General features: G+C 45.5%; 1 protein-coding gene and 1 pseudogene across 2 annotated transcripts; both read left to right on the top strand.

The window, feature by feature from the left end:
• The first annotated feature begins 665 nt into the window (after positions 1-665).
• Positions 666-13,428, top strand: BCL2L14 (BCL2 like 14). The gene is made up of 6 exons (XM_081861426.1): positions 666-872; positions 3,615-4,051; positions 5,183-5,347; positions 6,624-6,694; positions 8,496-8,768; positions 12,549-13,428. Exons 2-6 carry the CDS (start codon positions 3,622-3,624, stop codon positions 12,588-12,590), a joined length of 981 nt encoding a protein of 326 aa, XP_081717552.1. The 5' UTR covers positions 666-872; positions 3,615-3,621; the 3' UTR covers positions 12,591-13,428.
• On the top strand, positions 9,507-11,053 carry LOC309342728 (minor histocompatibility antigen H13 pseudogene; annotated as a pseudogene). The gene is made up of 3 exons: positions 9,507-9,565; positions 10,012-10,196; positions 10,321-11,053. The product of its transcript is annotated as a minor histocompatibility antigen H13 pseudogene (transcript).
• Positions 13,429-18,503: the final 5,075 nt, after the last annotated feature.

Below are 18,503 nucleotides of genomic sequence, written 5' to 3'. Positions count from 1 at the left end.
GTATTCATTATAATTACTTTTTATAACTCACCATAAGCATAATATTATCTTCACAGATCAAATGTCACGATGTCTTTTAGCAGAAAAATTGTGCATTTTGGTATACCTTTGATGGAAAATCAGGGAGTTACTAAGTAACATTCCAGAAGTTGTATTCTTACAGTAACAACTGGCTTGGTTGTAGCAACGTTTTTGCTCACTAGGTGTCAGTGCTGCCCTACATTCATTTAATATTCTTAAGTACAGTCGTGGAAACAGAGGCACAGGCAGAGTTTTGCAGGAAACAGATGCTTATTCCTACAGAAATCGTTACAGTCAAAACTTGCAGACTTTTGATAAAAGTTAGAATATAGAAAGATTTAGTTTAGAGAATGAATGTAGGATGTGGGTGTGAGGCAGTGTAGCTCTGTTTACCAAGCCCAGGAAGGCAAACGGGGGGGGGTGCTTCCCCCCTCCCCCATCCTTCTCCTGCATCCTTTGGCACATCTGAGTGGGCACTGTTAGAAACAGGATGGTGGACCAGAAGGACCTTCCAGTTTGCAGATAATCCTAGATACATGGTGAATGAATGGCGCAAGGTCAGAATGGCTTTAAGTGGGTGTGTTTCTTTTAACAAATGAGAAATGACTGCTAGGCTAAAGTGTCCAGGCTCTTAGCTCCACCCCTTTTCATTTCTCAGCAAACAAAGTTCCAATAAGGAAGTGAAAGTGCCCTTGAAGCAGCTGGGCTCTTTGAGCTGGTTTCTTATTCTCCTAAAGCGGAACTTAAGGTGGTGGGAGTAAAACAAGGAAGTGGACACCTCACCACGGTGCCATTCACTGGCCACCAACAAGTGATCCTTTCGGGGGCTGTTTGTGAAACATTATCTGAAGGTAATTACCCAAAGTTTTATATAAACAGGATTTAATGATTTTTATTTGCTTAAGCCTGAATACTGTCTGTCTTACAGGAAACTTCCTTGAACTTTCATACTGAGTAATATATGACTTTCAGCTGGGCTGGGGAAAGTCAGTCAGAACTGCCTTTCTCTCAGGAATTCAGATATTTCATAAGTAGAAAACTATTAAAGGTAAAGGGACCCCTGACCATTCGGTCCAGTCGTGGCCGACTCTGGGGTTGCGGTGCTCATCTCACTTTATTGGCCAAGAGAGCTGGCGTACAGCTTCTGGGTCATGTGGCCAGCATGATTAAGCCACTTCTGGCGAGCCAGAGCAGTGCACAGAAACGCTGTTTACCTTCCTGCTGGAGCAGTACCTATTCATCTATTTGCACTTTGAAAACTATTATGTGGAAATAAAATTTAAAAATCAGCGAAACTCTGTCTCCTGGCACTTTCTGCTGGAATGGTTGCTGAATGTATTCCATTTGCTATTGAATTTCCACTTGACCAGACATGGTTGAGTGTTAAACAAGTATTGTTGAAGGATCTTGGAATGATCCTGTTTCTCTTAGGCTACCCTGAAAAAGTGCATAGCTCATGAGTTTGTTGCACTAAGGTTTCATGTAAAAACAATAAATTGAAATTATGTAAACTTAATTGTAATAAATCTGGAGGAGTACTGTTAGTATAGAATTAGAGACTATAAGTAGAAGCAGTGGCTGTAAGGCACTTTGTATTTCAGAAGCATCAGAGCTTTCCAAACTTTTCATGTTGGTGACAGACTTTTTAGATATGCATCATTTTGCAATACAGTAATTCAGTTTTACTAGCAAACCAGAGGTTAAACTAACCCCTTTCCAGCCCCAGAAATGTGGGGAGCATTCCTGTGGCACCCCTACACACTGCAGCTGACATCTTGTTGCGACACACAGTTTGGAAAGCTCTGCTGTAAATCATTAGAAGTTGCCCTTCATGCCATTTATCTGGTTCCACAGCAGGTGTGCCAGTTTGGATCTGTTACAAACAAACTGACATATCCTAAAATAAATCAGTTGCTGCCATTTCCATGTTAGTTTCTAGTCAATGAAAGCAGGAAGCTGAGGACTGACTTACAAAGATCAGAGACAGGTTTTCTGAAATATATGGTAAGTCTGTTCTTTCTCTTACCAAGGGGCAATGATTTTAATACTTCTTAGAAATGATATTTTTCTTGAATAATATTGCCTCCCAAACATTTGCAGTGAAATGTTCAGGAACAACACAAACATGAGAGAACATAGCAATTTTATCTGTCTGTAGGGGTGCTTATGTTCAAAACTCATTCACATGTGTATATGTGGAAATGTATATGTGTACATTCAAACCCCCAGAGCCACCCTGTAGCTAGCAGGTGAAGGGTGGGGGGGAGAGTCTGCATCCCAGAGTCTCCCAGGCTCTGCATTGAGTGGGCCTTGCCTAGCAATCAAGCCAGAGAGCTTAAAAGCTCTTTTAAGGCCAGGTATCCCCAAGTGGGGACGTGGGTGGCGCTGAGGGTTAAACCGCAGAGCCTGGGACTTGCAGATCAGAAGGTTGGCGGTTCGAATCCCCGCGATGGGGTGAGCTCCCATTGCTCGGTCCCTGCTCCTGCCAACCTAGCAGTTCGAAAGCACGCCAAAGTGCAAGTAGATAAATAGGTACCACTCCGGCGGGAAGGTAAACGGTGCTTCCGTGTGTTGCTCTGGTTCGCCAGACGCGGCTTAGTCATGCTGGCCACATGACCCGAAGCTGTACGCTGGCTCCCTCTGCCTGTAAAGCGAGATGAGCACCACAACCCCAGAGTCGGCCACGACTGGACCTAATGGTCAGGGGTCCCTTTATCCCCAAGTGGACCCTGTGCCAAAAGAGCTCTGAAGCGTTCTGCCTTGCTTGGGACTTGGCTTATGAAATTTCATGCAGCCCAACCAACTACATCTGGTTGAAACTGCATAAGTCAAAGTGCATGTAAGATGAGGAATTATAGCACCTAGATAAAAGTTGTTAAATAAGGATTTATTTGATCAGAGAGCCCTTGGCATGGTGCTGGCAATGCCCCTCCCTCAGCACATACAACCTTACTAGGGTGGGGACCAGCCACCCCTCCCAGTTTGGTGTCATCTGCAAATTTGATCAGGATAAAACATCCTACTTGGGGATGCTTGTGAACAGAAGCCAAAGTCACTTCCCATTCACAGGGGCCACCTGCTGATGAAAAGTATCCAGCAAGAACAGTGAAAGGCAGTGCTCTTCAGAAACCCTGGCGTGGCCTGACTGGCCATTGGTGCTGTACCTGACCCTGACCCTGACCATGCCTAACAGAAGTAGAAGAGTAAAATAAATATGCAAAATTGCAGAATAGGAAAAGTTCATTCCCTATATGGGATGAAAAGTTTGTGCTACTTTGCAATAGAATTTTACTTTATTTAAGTACAGAATACATGGAGCCTGACAAGGTGTTCAAATGATTGTCCATGCGCTTCCTCTGTACCAGTGTGTACAAAGTCTTGCTGCTCCTCAGAGCTGGGCTGAAATTTTTAGGGCGAGAAGACAGAACGAAAGGAGATTCAAATTGTTTCCTGTTTGAACTTGGCTTGCTCAGATTTCCCCCACTTTTTGCCAATGTGTCTCTAAATTGATTATAGCAAAGCACTCCAAAGAAATTCCTACCTTTACTTGGTAATACCAATAAAATGGTGTTGCTGTTGTTTTATCTTTGCAGGTGCATCATGAATTTGGCAAATTCTTCCAGTATGGAAGAAATCCCTTTGGAGGATGTCAATAGAACCAGCACAGAGTACAGAGTGCTTATGGCTTATGCGCAGCGTCGACTGTCCGCTAGCAAATACGGGCATCTTTTAGAAAGGGAAGCGAAAGGCCAAGAGGGATCATCTCTAGGCAGAGAGAAGAGGCAAGGTAAGGAGAAGGCACATCAAGGCTCGTCTCCCAAGGACCAAGGACAGCCGACCAGAGTCAGGAGGAAGAAGAAGAAGAAGAAGAAGTCCCATTGCAAGCACTTTCTCTTTCCTTCCTGTCTAAGGGCGCAAGCTGAAGAGGATTCTGGGAAGACGTTCAGAAGGGGTGATGCTGTAAATGGGCGTGCACTAAGCCTGCAGGCGGGTGTTGGAAGTTGTTCTGCTTTTTCACTAGAAGAGCAAGGTGGGTTTAATCCCCCCCCCCATTTGTTAAACACTCTAATAGCATATTAGTGGCAACTATTGCTTGCTTTTTAGCCTTGGTTTCAAAACAGTTCTGCAGGTTAAGTTCCCAGAACTGCAGTTCCTTACAGTTCCGTAGGTTAAGGGGATGATAGCTAAGCCACTGCGATGGCTTAAATTTTATGAAATAAATAAATAGAAGTAACATAGCTAATCTATCAAACTATCTAAAGCAGTGGTTCCCAACCTTTTTTCTTTTCTTTTTTTCTTTTTTGGCCATGCTCCACCTAAGCATCTATAAAATCCTGATGCCCGCCCCTCATGACATATAATTCTTACTATTCAAAAAGTGAACTCCTATTCACATGGAAGAAGCCTAAAAAGCCATTAACTTGGTCTATCTCGAATTGCCCCCCTTAAAAATCAACTTGCCCCCCTTTGGGGTGTGTGCCCCAGGTTGGGAACCACAGCTCTAAAGAGTGAAGAAGACTTCTTGTGGGGAAATCTGCTCCCCTTGGCAGCCTCTCTGACCAAAGCGATGCACGTCCATTGTGAAGGGCTGGTTCTTAATTCTGTGAGGGTCTGCCTCAGGGACTGGGAACCTTTTTCAGCCTGAGGGCTACATTGCCTCATTGCCAATGCACAGGAGACTGCATGGCAAAGGTGGGTATGGCAAGGAAGGGTACTCCAAGGAAGTATGGCACTCCACAGTCGTGCACACATCACACGCCTAAGCACATCACCATTCAACTTCCTATCAGAGGCAACAGAAGGCTTTCCCCAATCCTACATAAGGTGGAGGGAACATTTTCAGAAGTGGGGCAGGGTCACAGGTGGGTGAACTCACAGTGCAGATAGTCCCATGCCACTGGGGTTCCAAAAAGCTGTCCTCTTGGCCTCTGCGACTCAGTGGTAGATCGCATGCAGCACTGGGAAAGGTCTTTGTTGGTGAGCTTGCTGCCAGAAGACCATCTACAGCACCGGATTGAGTGGATCAGCATTTGAGCATGTTCCTTATGGAGAAAGGCTAAAGCATTTGAGGATTCTAAGGGTGACGTGCTTGATAATTTCAAGATTGTGCAGGGTGTAAGAAAACCAGCCAGCGAATTTGTCGCAATTTGTTTCTGAACAGGTGATTCAGACATCAATGTTGTGGTAGACAAGCTTGCTGAAATAGTTGATAATTCCACGCCATTCCCTCAAAGGACAGGAGTCAAAGAACTGGAACAGACTCTGAGCCTAGAACCAGATGGTGGGTGTGCCACCAAACCCGAAAATGAAGATGATGTTGAAAAAGGTAATCTGCTTTTCCTCAGCAGCCAAATGGCATTTCTGTAGAGTCTGTGTTTTCAAAAACTTTTTTTCTTGAAGAAACCTTTTCCTGATTGATTTGTCTGTCAAGGAACCATTGCACACTTGCCACATAACCCCTGGATGTTGCAAAGGATTCCAGCACACATTCTTCAGCGTACTGGCATAGCCTTTTGGCTGGCACTGTGGTCTAAACCACTGAGCCTAGGGCTTGCCAATCAGAAGGTCGGCAGTTCGAATCCCCGTGACGGGGTGAGCTCCCGTTGCTCGGTCCCTGCTCCTGCCAACCTAGCAGTTCAAAAGCATGTCAAAGTGCAAGTAGATAAATAGGTACCACTCCAGTGGGAAGGTAAACGGCATTTCCATGCGCTGCTCTGGTTCGCCAGAAGCGACTTAGTCATGCTGGCCACAAACGCCAGCTCCCTCGGCCAGTAAAGCAAGGTGAGTGCGCAACCCCAGAGTCACTGGACTTAATGGTCAGGGGTCCCTTTACCTTTACTAAAAACTCTATGTGTGTTCAGAAAAGTAACAGACATCTGCAATATGGCTTTTGTCTGGAAGCACCATAACTGAAACACACCTTCAGATTTATTTAAACATTTTCAAATATATAACACAGTTGTGCCCTTTGGGTTATCTATCACACTGTTTCTCAGCCACCTTCAGTGATGGTCAGTATTCTCCACACGAGGCAGCTGATAGTATGGCCAGGTAAAGGTAAAAGGTAACGGACCCTGGAGGGTTAGTCCAGTCAAAGGCAACTATGGGGTGCGGCACTCATCTCACTTCAGGCCAAGAGAACCAATGTTTGTCCACAGACAGCTTTCCGGGTCATGTGGCCAGCATGACTAAACCACTACTGGTGCACAGAGGACCGTGACGAGTCCAGAGCTCAAAGAAACGCCTTTTACCATCCACCACAGCAGTACCTATTTATCTACTTGCACTAGTGTGCTTTCCAACTGCTAGGTTGGCAGGAGCTGGGACAGAGTAACGGGAGCTCACCCCATCGCACAGATTTGAACTGCCAGCCTTCCGATCAGCAAGCCCAAGAGTGTTTTGGACCCGTGTCCCTAGTATTGCCAAACAACCTCTGCTGATTGAGATAATATACATAGAACACATGGAAAAAGCATTCCATAAATACTTAAAGCTCTTGAGGCAGCTTACGAAATAATTTGTGTTAATGAATGTAAATGATTATTTTACATCCTGCGTTAAACCAGAAAATTAGCTTCTTCTTCTTTTTCCTGTTTTACCAGATGAGAAAGAAAAGTTAATAAAAGAAATAGTTGCCTTGTTAAGAGCATCGGGAGATAAACTGCAGGAAAAGGTAACCAGTTTGAGGCTGCAATTTGTACTATGTTGTTTTTTACTTGCATTGAATCTTTAAGCATTTACAGTGGTGCCCCGCAAGACGAACGCCTCGCAAGACGAAAAGCCCGCTAGACGAAAGGGTTTTCCGTTTTGGAGGCGCTTTGCAAAACGAATTTCCCTATGGGCTTCCTTCGCAAGACGAAAGCCCATAGGGAAATCTCTGGGACAGCGGGGAAGCGCAGTGCGTCTTCCCCTCTGTCCTCGGACCTCCTCCGAAGGCTGGCGGTGGGGCGGAGAGACCTTCTCCCCGCGCCAGCCTTGGGATGGCTGCTCCGAAGGCTGGCGGTGGGGCGGAGAGACCTCCTCCTGTCGCCAGCCTTCGGAAGGCTGCTCCGAAGGCTGGCGGTGGGGCGGAGAGACCTTCGCCCCCGCCAGCTTTGGGATGGCTGCTCCGAAGTCTGGCGGTGGGGCGGAGAGACCTCCTCCCACCGCCAGCCTTGGGATGGCTGCTCCGAAGGCTGGCGGTGGGGCGGAGAGACCTTCTCCCTGCGCCAGCCTTCGGATGGCTGTCCTGAAGACTTGCGGTGGGAGGAGGGTTTTCCTTCCCACCGCCAACTTTCAGAATGCTGTTCTGAATGTTGGCGGTGGGGAGGAAAAACCCTCCTCCCACCGCAAGCCCTGGGAACAGAGGAGAAGCGCTGCGCGCCTTCCCCTCTGTTCCCGTACCTGTCCTGAAGGCTTGCAGTGGGGAGAAAAGCCCTTCTCCACACCGCCAGCCTGGCAAGCAGTCTCCATAGGAATGCATTAATTGATTTTCAATGCATTCCTATGGGAAACCGTGCTTCGCAAGACGAAAAACTCGCTAGACGAAAAAACTCGCTGAACGAATTAATTTCGTCTTGCGAGGCACCACTGTAATTGCAGAACTTTCTATTTTATTATTTACAATTTTGTGAATTGCTTTTCTAGAATGTTGAATGTGTAGAAAGGGGAGAAAGATATATTTTAAAGAGCAGCTGCAGGGGAAGGAAGACAAGAGAAAGCCTTTTGTGGAATTCAGATTAGGTTTGGATAATAAAATAATAGAATAGTAGAATTGGAAGGGATCCCGAGGATCATCTAGTCCAAGCCTCTGCAATGCAAAACTCTCAACTAAAGCATCGCTGACAAATGGCCGTCCGACCTCTGCTTTAAAATATCCTCCACCTTCTGAGGTAGTCTGTTCCACTGCTGAATAGCTTTTACTGTCAGAAAGTTTTTCCTAATGTTTTGTCAGAATCTACTTTCTTGTATCTGGAACCCTATGGAGAAGCAGAAAACAAGCTTACTCCATCTTCCATGTGACATCTTATTTCCTCTCAGTCTCTTTTATCCAGGCCAAACATATCCAACTCCCTCAACTGTTTCTTTTAAGTCTTGGCTTCCAGACCCTTCATCATCTTGGTCACCCTCTTCTGCACACCTTCCAGCTTCCCTGTATCCACTGTGGTGCCCAATTTGATCCATCAGATTTGTTTATATCCACATAAAATGTGTGTACATTAAGGAGGCCTCAGTAATCTTTTTCCAAAGATTTATTTGGGGTTTTGGACAGCTGAAAGCACTTTTCCAGGACTACATTTACAAGCTGGCTGTAAAAAAGAAGTTGTCTCACAAATCCACACTTACCAGAGAATAGGAGAGCAATTATTTCTTATTTGTATATTTTACAAGGAAAAGCCTTCCTTGAACTTGCTGTGTTCAGAGATTGTTGTGCCTGAAATGGGACCAATACCTCTGTTTGTTCCTAATGACAAATGCCTTACATTCATTTCCAGGTACAAAATGACAGGACTTTCTTTCAGTGTGCCTCAGAACTGATGTCCTATGGATTCTTCAGTAGAGTTGCCGATCAATTCCTAGAAGAGATACCTGCAGACTCTACAGCAGATTCTGAAGTGCAAGCACAAAGTATCAAAGTTGCTTTTGCTATTGAAGTCATAACTAGACTCACTGCTATAGACAACCATCCCATGAACACCATACTGGGCTTTGGAGCAAAATACCTCAAGGAAAACTTCAGCCCTTGGATCCATAGTCAAGGTGGATGGGTAAGAGATTTTGCTTCCTCTGCTGGCACATCCTCCCCTTTCTAAACAATAGTTACCTGTGAACTTTCCATTGGAGCTGCTGGGCCAGCAGCCATTCGTGACAGTTGGGTGCGAATGCAGGGTACCCTGTGTTACATACCACACATTTGTTCTGACATTCTGAAAGTAGAAATTATTATTTGTGCTCTTATTCCTACAAGCTTGCACTGAGCTCTGTCACTGTGTTAGGATATAACTAGGGTGCAGATTAAAATTCGTTTAACAACTATAGCCCTTCTTTGGGAATCTTGAAAAATGTAATCCCATTGGCTAGGAAAATTCTCAGCCAATTTACCAATTTTTTATTCCCAGTTTTCTTCAGATAAAGCTGTGGTAGTGAAATGACTATACAGTGTTACCTCGGGTTACAGATGCTTCAGGTTACAGACTCTGCTAACCCAGAAATAGTACTTTGGGTTAAGAACTTTGCTTCAGGATGAGAACAGAAATCGTGCGACTGTGGCGCAGTGGCAGTGGGAGGCCCCATTAGCTAAAGTGGTACCTCAGGTTAAGAACAGTTTCAGGTTAAGAATGGACCACCAGAACGAATTAAGTTCTTAATCCAAGGTACCACTGTAAAACCGATAAAAGTTTGTAGTGTATCTATTCAAGACGGGCGTGGGGGGAGGGGGGATCCAAATTGGATCCTAAGTTGGGGCTTCAGATTCAAAGCTTATCTCCCTCAGTCCGCTTTAGGCAATGCTCATTTTGCCTGAGAAACCAAAGCTTCAGAAAGCTGAGTTGCCTCTTGGGGCGGGGTAACAAATGGCTATAACTTTTAAACTTTGGGGGCTGCGGTTTTTTGACTGGAGGCTATGGAGCACACTGAGGCAGTGGCGTAGCGTGGGTTGTCAGCACCCGGGGCAAGGCAAGTAATTTGCGCCCCCTAACCCGTGGATTTGCGCCCCCTAACCCTATCCCTAACCCTAACCCCCAGATGTTGCGCCCGGTGCGGCCGACCCCCCCTGCACCCCCCACGCTACGCCACTGCACTGAGGTGCAGAACAGGAGTGGGGCCAGAGACGCCTCCATGGCCGGGGCTGCCTCCTGCCGCCCCGGAGGGCATGCTCTGGCCTATGGCAGCCTGCTGCCCATCTTCTTCAGGGCACTGCACTCCCGTCTCCTGCGCAAAGGGGAAGAGTGCTTTGGATATGCCAGAGACCATTGCCAACTGAGATGCTGCCCGCTTTCCTGTCGTTGCCAGCTGCACCCTCTTAGGCCTCCACCTCTTCTTCAAAATATTATCTCACGAATACATCAGCCTGTTACTATCTCTGAATTTTCCCAACAAACAGTACCAGCTTCACTTTACTCGGGGCTCTGAAGAAACCAAGGCAGAGATTGTCGACCGCGAGTTTGACACCGTGGGCCTTGTCTGCCTGGCCATGAGTAGCAGTGTTGGAAATCTGGTACCTGTTGAGAAAGCACTGGATTGCCAACAACTTCTTTGGCCTGGCCTTCCCTCTCAATTTTTATTTATTTATTATTCAGTGAATTTATATACTGCCCGGAGGTCTCAGTGGGTCTCTCAGTGGGGTGGAGCTGCTGAACTTGAAGAATGTCAGCACCGGCTGCATTCTGCTTGGTGGGCTCTTCGTGTATGATGTCTTCTGTGTCTTTGGCACCAACATTATGGTGACGGTCGCAAAGTCATTTGAAGCACCCATAAAATTGGTTTCCCCCCAAGATCTGCTAGAGAAATACTTGGAGGCTGACAACTTTGCCATGATGGGCTTGGGGGACATTGTCACCCCAATAGTCTTCATTGCTTTACTGCCATGCTTTGCCTCAAGAGGAACAAGCACACATACTTCCACACCTGTTTTGTGGCTTATGCGGTATTTTTGGGCTGGGCCTTACCATCTTCAACATGCACATCTTCAGACATGCACAGCCAGCCCTGCGCTACCTGGTCCCAGCCTGCATTGGCTTTCCTCTCCTGGTGGCTCTGGTGAAGAGAGAAGTGGCAGAGATGTTCAGCTATGAGGAGAACTCTGCCCCCAAGGAGGTGCCAGAGGAGACCAAAGAAGGGAAGAAGGAGAAATGACTTTGGGAAGCTCAGCCAGCTGAGCTCCATCTGCTGGCCACCCCCCCCCACCCCGCAAGTGAATTTTGTCTTTTAAAAGACAACTGGATCGTATAACAGCCATGTGTGTTTGTACGTGTGCATCTGTCTGAAGACTAGTGGGGCAGGGGGTGGAAAACAGGAGGAGGGGCCTGTTTATTGATCTTCTCTCTGCCTGTCTGCCTCTCTGCCTGTCTACTTGCCTGTTCCCCTGAGCCCTCCTGTTCCCCTGAGGAGAAAGAGGATGGGGCAGGTGGGGGCAAGAAAGCAGCTTTGCCCCTTCCACCAACTGTCTTTTGATGCCAGCTTCCCCGACCTCTGTTCAAAGGGGGAGAGAAAGGGAGGCTTGGAGTTGATTTTTAAATTTTGTATTGTGAATTTGCTTCACAAATTAAAACAAAAAAAAAAATTATTGAAGAACTTTAAAACTTTTGTCACACCTGGATGAAATCTGTGGGCAAAGTAGCCTCTTCTGAGTGGAGCCATGTTTAAGACAAGGTACAGATAAACCTTTAAAGTTTGTTTGTTTGTTTGTTTGTTTGTTTGTTTGTTTGTTTGTTTGAAAAAGGGATTCCTCCCCTCACCATGTTGTTGGCAATTGGCATAAACATATGGTATATCATATAGATACCTCTAGGTAAATTCCCTGCAAAATTGCAGGGGTCAAGATGGATGAATAACAGTTTGAAGCTTTTAAAGTTTTCTGACTGAATTTGGCATCAGTTTTCACTGAAAGTGCTTGTGACAATTATGACAATTATGGGTGGACGTGTGTGGCAGAGGTGGGAGTTGAATATCCAGCATTTACTAGTTAGGAGCTAGATTTGTTAGTCACAAAACTACAGTCCGTCTTCTCCCTCCTTTGTCTGGCATTTTCCTTTTAGAAAGCACTTGGGGCAAGGAGGAAGAGGGGTGTGCCTTTTCACTTGACTGTGTCTCTCCAAATCTTCAAAGTGGGTCCAAAGCTTTAGAGTAGCACTGTTAGTTGCTTCAGAGAAGGCTTGATTCCCTTTTCTGATTCCCAAGAGCCCATCTGTCTGAAGCTGGTTAACGCCTTGTCCAAAGTGGATACATAGGTTGTAAGAGTCAAGTGAGCAAGGCAGAGACGCACATTAGTGTTCATACCTCCAGTAGTGTATTGAGAGTTGCTCGGCATTACCAAGGCAACTGGTACAGAGAGTGGTTTGTCCAGGAATCAGTGTTGTTCTTCCTCCCATCTCCAGTAGCTGATCCGCCAAAAGTTTATCCCCACCAACTTCATTTTCCCAGGATGAGCTTCACCCTCTTGGCTATAAAGTATGAGCAAAGTGGAACATAGGAGGCTGTCTTACTGAGTCAGACCATTGGTCTACCTAGCTCAGCATTGTCTACACTGGCTGACAGCAGCTCTCAGGTTTCAGGAGGGATCTCTCGCAGGGTCATCTGCAATGCCCCACTGCCTCATTCTCCCTAATGGACTAGCATCCACTGCCTCCTGCTGCTTTTGCAGGCACAAGAAACAGGTTGTGTTACAAATCTGTAGTGTGATGCATCTGGACTGATAGATCAGAAGTTGTGCATTAATTGGCATAAGTCTGTATTTGGTCTCCTTAGCACTGGGGAGAGATTCTGCTGTGAACCCCAAAACATACAGAATTGTATAAATCTTACTGACTTGGTTGTCTTTTCACTTCCAGGGGAAAGCTTTAGGATTACCAGACCAAGAAGAAGTAGAATGATGAAAGCCTGTGTCCTTCATGAGACATCTCTTAATTTGGAACTGGGATCGGGGATGGCTGAACAACACCCCCCCCCCCTTAAATCAAAAGACTTAGTTGGTTTCATATTGGCACTGATACTTCAGTGCATGTGCAATAAGAACATGCTGTTTTTGCGATGCTGGAGTACATTTTGCAAGTCACAGCAGGTTGTGGCATTTTTAGTCCTTTGGTTAACATGCTTCAGTGACACATTGTTTGGGTGGAGAAACCTCTCAGTACTTTTGTGCAAGAGACATCTTTGTAGGTGTAAATGGAAAGTAATCACAATAATAAAACCTATATATAAAAACGGAGATCTCAGGAGTAGGATTGATGGGTTCCGGACATGGGACAGGGCTCCTGGCTTTTTAAGGGGTGCTTGGAAGACAGAGATTAGTCAGCTACAGTTTCTTCCATTGTTGTAGCCCAGACTCACAGATGTGATGTGTAACATCACTGAGCCATACCACTTGAGACCTGGTGGGGTAACAGAATAATTGAAAGTTTCCCCCTGTGAAAATTCCCTTGCATTCATTTCCAATGAACCTCCTTCATTGGAGGTTATTAAGCAGAAGTCAGATGGACTTCTGTCATGGATGCTCTAATTGAGATCCCTGTATCGCAGGGGGTTGGACTAGATGACCCTGGGAGTGACAGGAATAGCTTGAAGCAGAATATTGAGGCAGGACAGCCAGAAAGTAGGTGCCCAGGCAGCAGCAGAAGAAGCAGAGCTTCTCCAAGCTCAATTACTGTGATGGTTGTGGTGGCTTTCATTTTCTTCTCCTACCCCGACAATCTGAAAATGAAAAAGGAAGGGCCAGGAGCCTCTCTAAAGCCAACACAGCATCAGGTCAAGAGAAACTCCTGCTTAATGGCAGCCAGAGCCTTCCACAAAGCGGCCTTTCCCAGGAAGCTACCAACAGATCTAAGACCTGCTGTGTCACACGGCTTGGACCTCAACCTGGCAAATGGGGAATCTAACCTGATCCAGCTTATCCCCCACTAGGAGCAACCTTTTGAGATCACAACAGCTCATACAGGCAACCAAACAAAGATCTTGCCACTACTGGGATGCTGTTCTAAAGCACCACAAGTAAATATGGTGTTACCTCGGGGATGGGGGAGATAACTGGAGGCAGATTTCTGAGGTGATATTTGCACCCCTAACCAGGCTGGTTTCACCAACCCCTAGGTATGCCTCTGCACATGTACAAACACATATATTTATATTTGTGGTTAGAGCATCAGACTCCTAGGACCTGGGAGACCAGGGTTTGAACCCCCACTTGGCCACGAAGCTCACTGGGTGACCTCACATTTCAGCAGGACTAACACTGGGGCCCCACACCAGCATCTAGTGCCAAATTACCTTACGTGCACCCACTTGATCACTTTGATAAGGAGAATTGACCCTACTACAAGTGCCACATAATACCCGTTCTACATTTGTGAGAACTCTATTGTTTAGCGTGGCAACGCCTACACTGTGGAACTCCCTGCATGTTGAGGTCATGCACTCTTTTGGGCTCCTGCTAAAAACATTATTGTTCAGACAAGCCTGCCCAGATGCTTAGAAACACTGATGTGAATTTTGAATTTGTTCTAGTATTTTAATTTGTGTATGTTTTGAGGTATAGCTGTAGATTTTTCTTGATTTTCTTGTCTTATCTTTTGTAAACCACTTTGAGGTTTCTTTTTCTTTTTTTACAATCGAGCAGTGCATAAATTTTATGAAATAAATAGAAGAAATCAACCTTGTGATATTAATTTTTACATTCACTTTTAGTACGGAGATTTGTTCCTATATGTTTAGTTCTAGATTGCCCTTTCTACTTTTGATTTATTTGGCATCGGTTATTATACTTTGTTACATTATAAATACTTATATGTGGTTGGCATCCATCTTTCTTGAGAGACAATGGAGTGACCCTATGGGGGTGAAGCCCACCTACTGGAGAGCCACAGTGCCTGCTGTAACTGCAGACCAGCAACTTGTAATGCTGCCTCCTGAGTTGTTTTTGCTGCATGGCCTGGGCGCAAGCCTGGGCAGTGGGTCTGGAGGTCCCGAGCTGCTCAGATGACAAGACTCCCCCCTCTCTCTCCCAAAGGAAAGCAGAACAATACAATTGGCACCAGCTGAGTTGCAAAAGTTCCTGGAAGGAGGCGTACAAGGCGCCATCCAACCACCTTAGGCACTCCGCTTCAGATTTGTGTAGGGTTTACTCCTTAGCCTTTTCTTCTCCTGAAGATGTCCCACAAGGTAGGATATGTAAACAACAATAACCAGAATCAAATTTCTCCCCCAACCTAACCTGAGCTGACTGGAGCATGAAGTTCACTGTAACGGGTGGTGGACCCAACTGCCGACTGCACTCCATATGCGCTGCACTTGGATAACCTGCACATCTCTCCCTCTGATTTCAACCCCATGTGGCTGAGTGCCAACAGCAATGTGGCCAAAACACTGATAAATTGAGCTCACAGTCTTTTCACCCTAAAACAAAATATAAATTCTTCTTATCCACAAAGCTTTCTCAGTTTTAGCCACCCAGCAGGCTGTTCTTTTTGGTTTTCACTGCAGAACCAGGTGTCAGAAACCCTCTTCTTATCTGCTATAAATCCTTCAATGGAGGTTTTTAAGCAGAAGTCAGATGGCCGTCTGTCATGGATGCTTTAGTTGAGATCCCTTCATTGCAGGGGCTTGGATCAGATGACCCTGGTTCTGTGATTCCATGATTCCATGCAGAGATGCCTTGGCAGAGATAGAATCAGATGCCTACCCAGATGCCTACCCAGAACCTCTCCTGCAGGTACATTGCCCCCGACCCCCAGTGTGGGTCCAAGAAGGGCCAGGGGAGCCAGTGACCCTGCACAGAGAAGCATAAAAATGTAGTGCTGGAAGTGACCCCAAGAGTCATCTAGTCCATCTCCCTGCAATTAAAGTAAAACCTTTTATTTCTTAATTTTTATTCTTTGCAAATCTTTTAAAGCTAGATTCAAATTTGGTTCCTTGTTAGTTGGAATTATGTTTGCAAACCAAATCTAGTATTACCATGATAATATATATATATATATATACTTAAATCAAAAGACATTAATAAAACATACACATAAAATCATTTACGAAACATGGTCTCTCCATACACAGAGTTCTGCAGCTGTATTAACCCAGCTGATGGACACTTCTTCCTCTAGTTCAAAATACATACAGAAAATCTTTCCATTGTACTTGCCCATTTTAAATTTGTCACAACCCTCCACTAGCCAAATCTGCAGTAATTTGGAAAAGATGCAGGAAGGACTCCTGCAAAATGCCTCCATTCTTTCTCCTATGTAAAACACTTTCTAATTTGCCTAACTTGTAGGGAATATCTGGCCCCACAACTGCAGTCTCAAAAACAAGGGGTATTAATTTTCCAGGTAGACTACCGCTGCAGCTGGAGGTTTCACTTTTTTCTTTAAAAATAGCTTTTGTTCACAAACTAAAGAAAAGAAAACTTGCTCACTGCTTTCTCTTATATGGTGCCCAATTTCACATTAAAAATTAACTATAGCTGTCTGTGCCGAACAGTTTGGCCAATAAGTGTTACCTACTGGAAATTTTGAAAGTCCTGCAAAACCTCAGCTGCTCTTGGATAGGAGAAACTGGGTGCTCAGGGGCAGAATCTGCTTCTGATATCTGTCCTTCCATACTTCTAATCAATGCACTTCTGAACACGGAAGTAGGTTGCTGATGCAACTGGTCCATATCTTCTCCCAATCAGCTTTATGCCAATTCCATGTCTCAACTGTAGATTTCCTGGGTTACAGACTCATGCCTGAGGGGGTGCACATGGATCCCGCTAAGGTGCAGAGCGTGGCTTTGTGGCAGGAACCCCAAACAAAGAAAGACTTGCAGAGATTCTTGGGGTTTGCAAACTACTACCGCAAGTTCGTGCTGGCCTATTCAAGGCTGACTACACCTCTCACAGATTGTTTGAAGGGCAAGAAGTCTTTCCAGTGTCACGCAGAAGCATTTGAATGGCTCAAAACCATGTTCTCTTCGGAGGTAAACCTAGCACACGACCGGCCGCTGATAATGGCAACGGATGCTTCTGACAGGGCAGTGGGTGTGGTGCTGCTGCAGTCAGACCCAGATGGCAACCTCTGTCTGTGCGCCTTCCCCTCTAGGAAGTGACTCCTTCTGAGCAGAACTACACCATTTCGGAGAAGGAACATATAGCTATCAAGGAAGCCTTTGAAATTTGAAGACACTTCCTGGAAGGGGCACAGCACCAGACAGACGTGCACACTAACCACCGTGATCCAGAGTATTGGCAGACGACAAGGCATTTGAATCAGAGGCAGATTCGCTGGGTGCAGTTCTTTGACAGGTTTGATTTCAGAGTCCAGGCAGTCAGAATCAGGGGGTGGATGCCTTTCTAAGAAGCTGGAATATCAGGACGAGGAACCAGTCTCTGTATGTAGACATATCTTGAAGCCGACACAGCTACAGCTACAGAGGCATGGAGACACCAATGAGGCAGAGGGCTTCTCTGAGAAAGAGGTACTATTGTACAAAGGAGAAGCTCTTTATGTTCCAGTGGATGACCTTAGAGCCAAGGTCTTGCATGATAACCCTACAGTGGATCACTTTGGACAGCACAAGACATTATACCAGGTAACACGGCAGATTTGGTGGCCAAGAGTAAGAGAGGAGGTGAAGGAAGAAGTGTGAGCCTGTGAGACTTGTCAACAGGCAAAGGGGCCCAAAGAAGTACCAGCAGGGTTGCTGCAACCGTTAACTACCCCGCAAGGGCCTTGGGAAACCATTGCTATGGACTTCATAACGGATCTACTGAAGTCGCAGCAGCAGACAGTATTCTGGGTAGTAGTGGACTTGTTCACCAAAATGGCACACTTCGTGCCATGTAAGGGACTCCCAACAGCCCAAGAAACAGAACAGCTCTTCCTAGACCACGTGTTCAGTTGCATGGGCTTTCACTCCAAGTCATTTCAGATTGCGGACCCAATTCACCTCGCAGTTCTGGAAGAAACTCATGCAGTTACTCAAGGTGGAGTTGTGCCTTTCCTCTGCCAGACACTCCAAGACTAATAGAGAGCTGGAGAGAACTAACTCTACATTGCAACAATACCTTCGCTGTGACGTAAACTACCAACAAGACGATTGCGTAGCCAAGCTCCCTTTGGCAGAGTTCATGAACAATAACGCCCTTCACGTTTCAACTCAGCAGACACCCTTCTTTGCTACCTATGGATGCCATGCTCGTTCCTTTCCATCACCAACCGACACCTTGTCAGTGCCAGCCGCAGAAGAATTCGTAGGAGTTGGCAGCCATCCAGGAGTTACTAAAGGAGCATCTGGACTGTGCAAATGAGGCCTATAAGAAGGCAGCAGATGCTCTCTGGCAGCCTGGAAGTGAGATCAAGGTGGGGGATCAAGTGTGGTTGTCAACACGCAATTTGCAAAAAGGCAGATGCAAGAAATTAGATCATCAGAGAGTGGGTCCATTTGAAGTGATAGGCCAGATTAATCCTGTGACTTTTAGACTTCATTTTTTTAAAAAAATATATTTATTAGGTTTTCCGCAATTAATATAAAAACAAAAAGAAAAAAGACAAAAAGATAACAAAAATACAAAAATACAAAATTAAAACAAATACAATTTCCATTACTTATTTCCATTAACTTATTTCTCAGCCCTCCTCTCACCTCCCCTTCTTGTATTCCAATTTAAATTGTTAATTCAGCAAGTCCTTATATCCAAATTTAAACATCAGATACTTAAACTTCATTACTCATTCTTCAACATTTTTCCTAAAGTCGACCAAAATTTCCCTTCCACGGCTTTCCCCAGTTCCAAACAAGTAACAGAACAGAATAAAAATAAA

This window comes from Podarcis erhardii, assembly GCF_964252035.2.
Source record: "Podarcis erhardii genome assembly, chromosome: 5".
NCBI lineage: Eukaryota > Metazoa > Chordata > Lepidosauria > Squamata > Lacertidae > Podarcis > Podarcis erhardii.
This window is presented reverse-complemented; position numbering and strand designations above follow the sequence as displayed.

Bases quoted from the DNA above. Each gene is read 5' to 3' on its own strand.
- BCL2L14 (XM_081861426.1), top strand. From the start codon at position 3,622: ATGAATTTGGCAAATTCTTCCAGTATGGAAGAAATCCCTTTGGAGGAT. The intron at 4,052-5,182 runs GTGGGTTTAATC...GTTTCTGAACAG, and splicing joins TTTTTCACTAGAAGAGCAAG to GTGATTCAGACATCAATGTT. The intron at 8,769-12,548 runs GTAAGAGATTTT...TTTCACTTCCAG, and splicing joins TCCATAGTCAAGGTGGATGG to GGGAAAGCTTTAGGATTACC.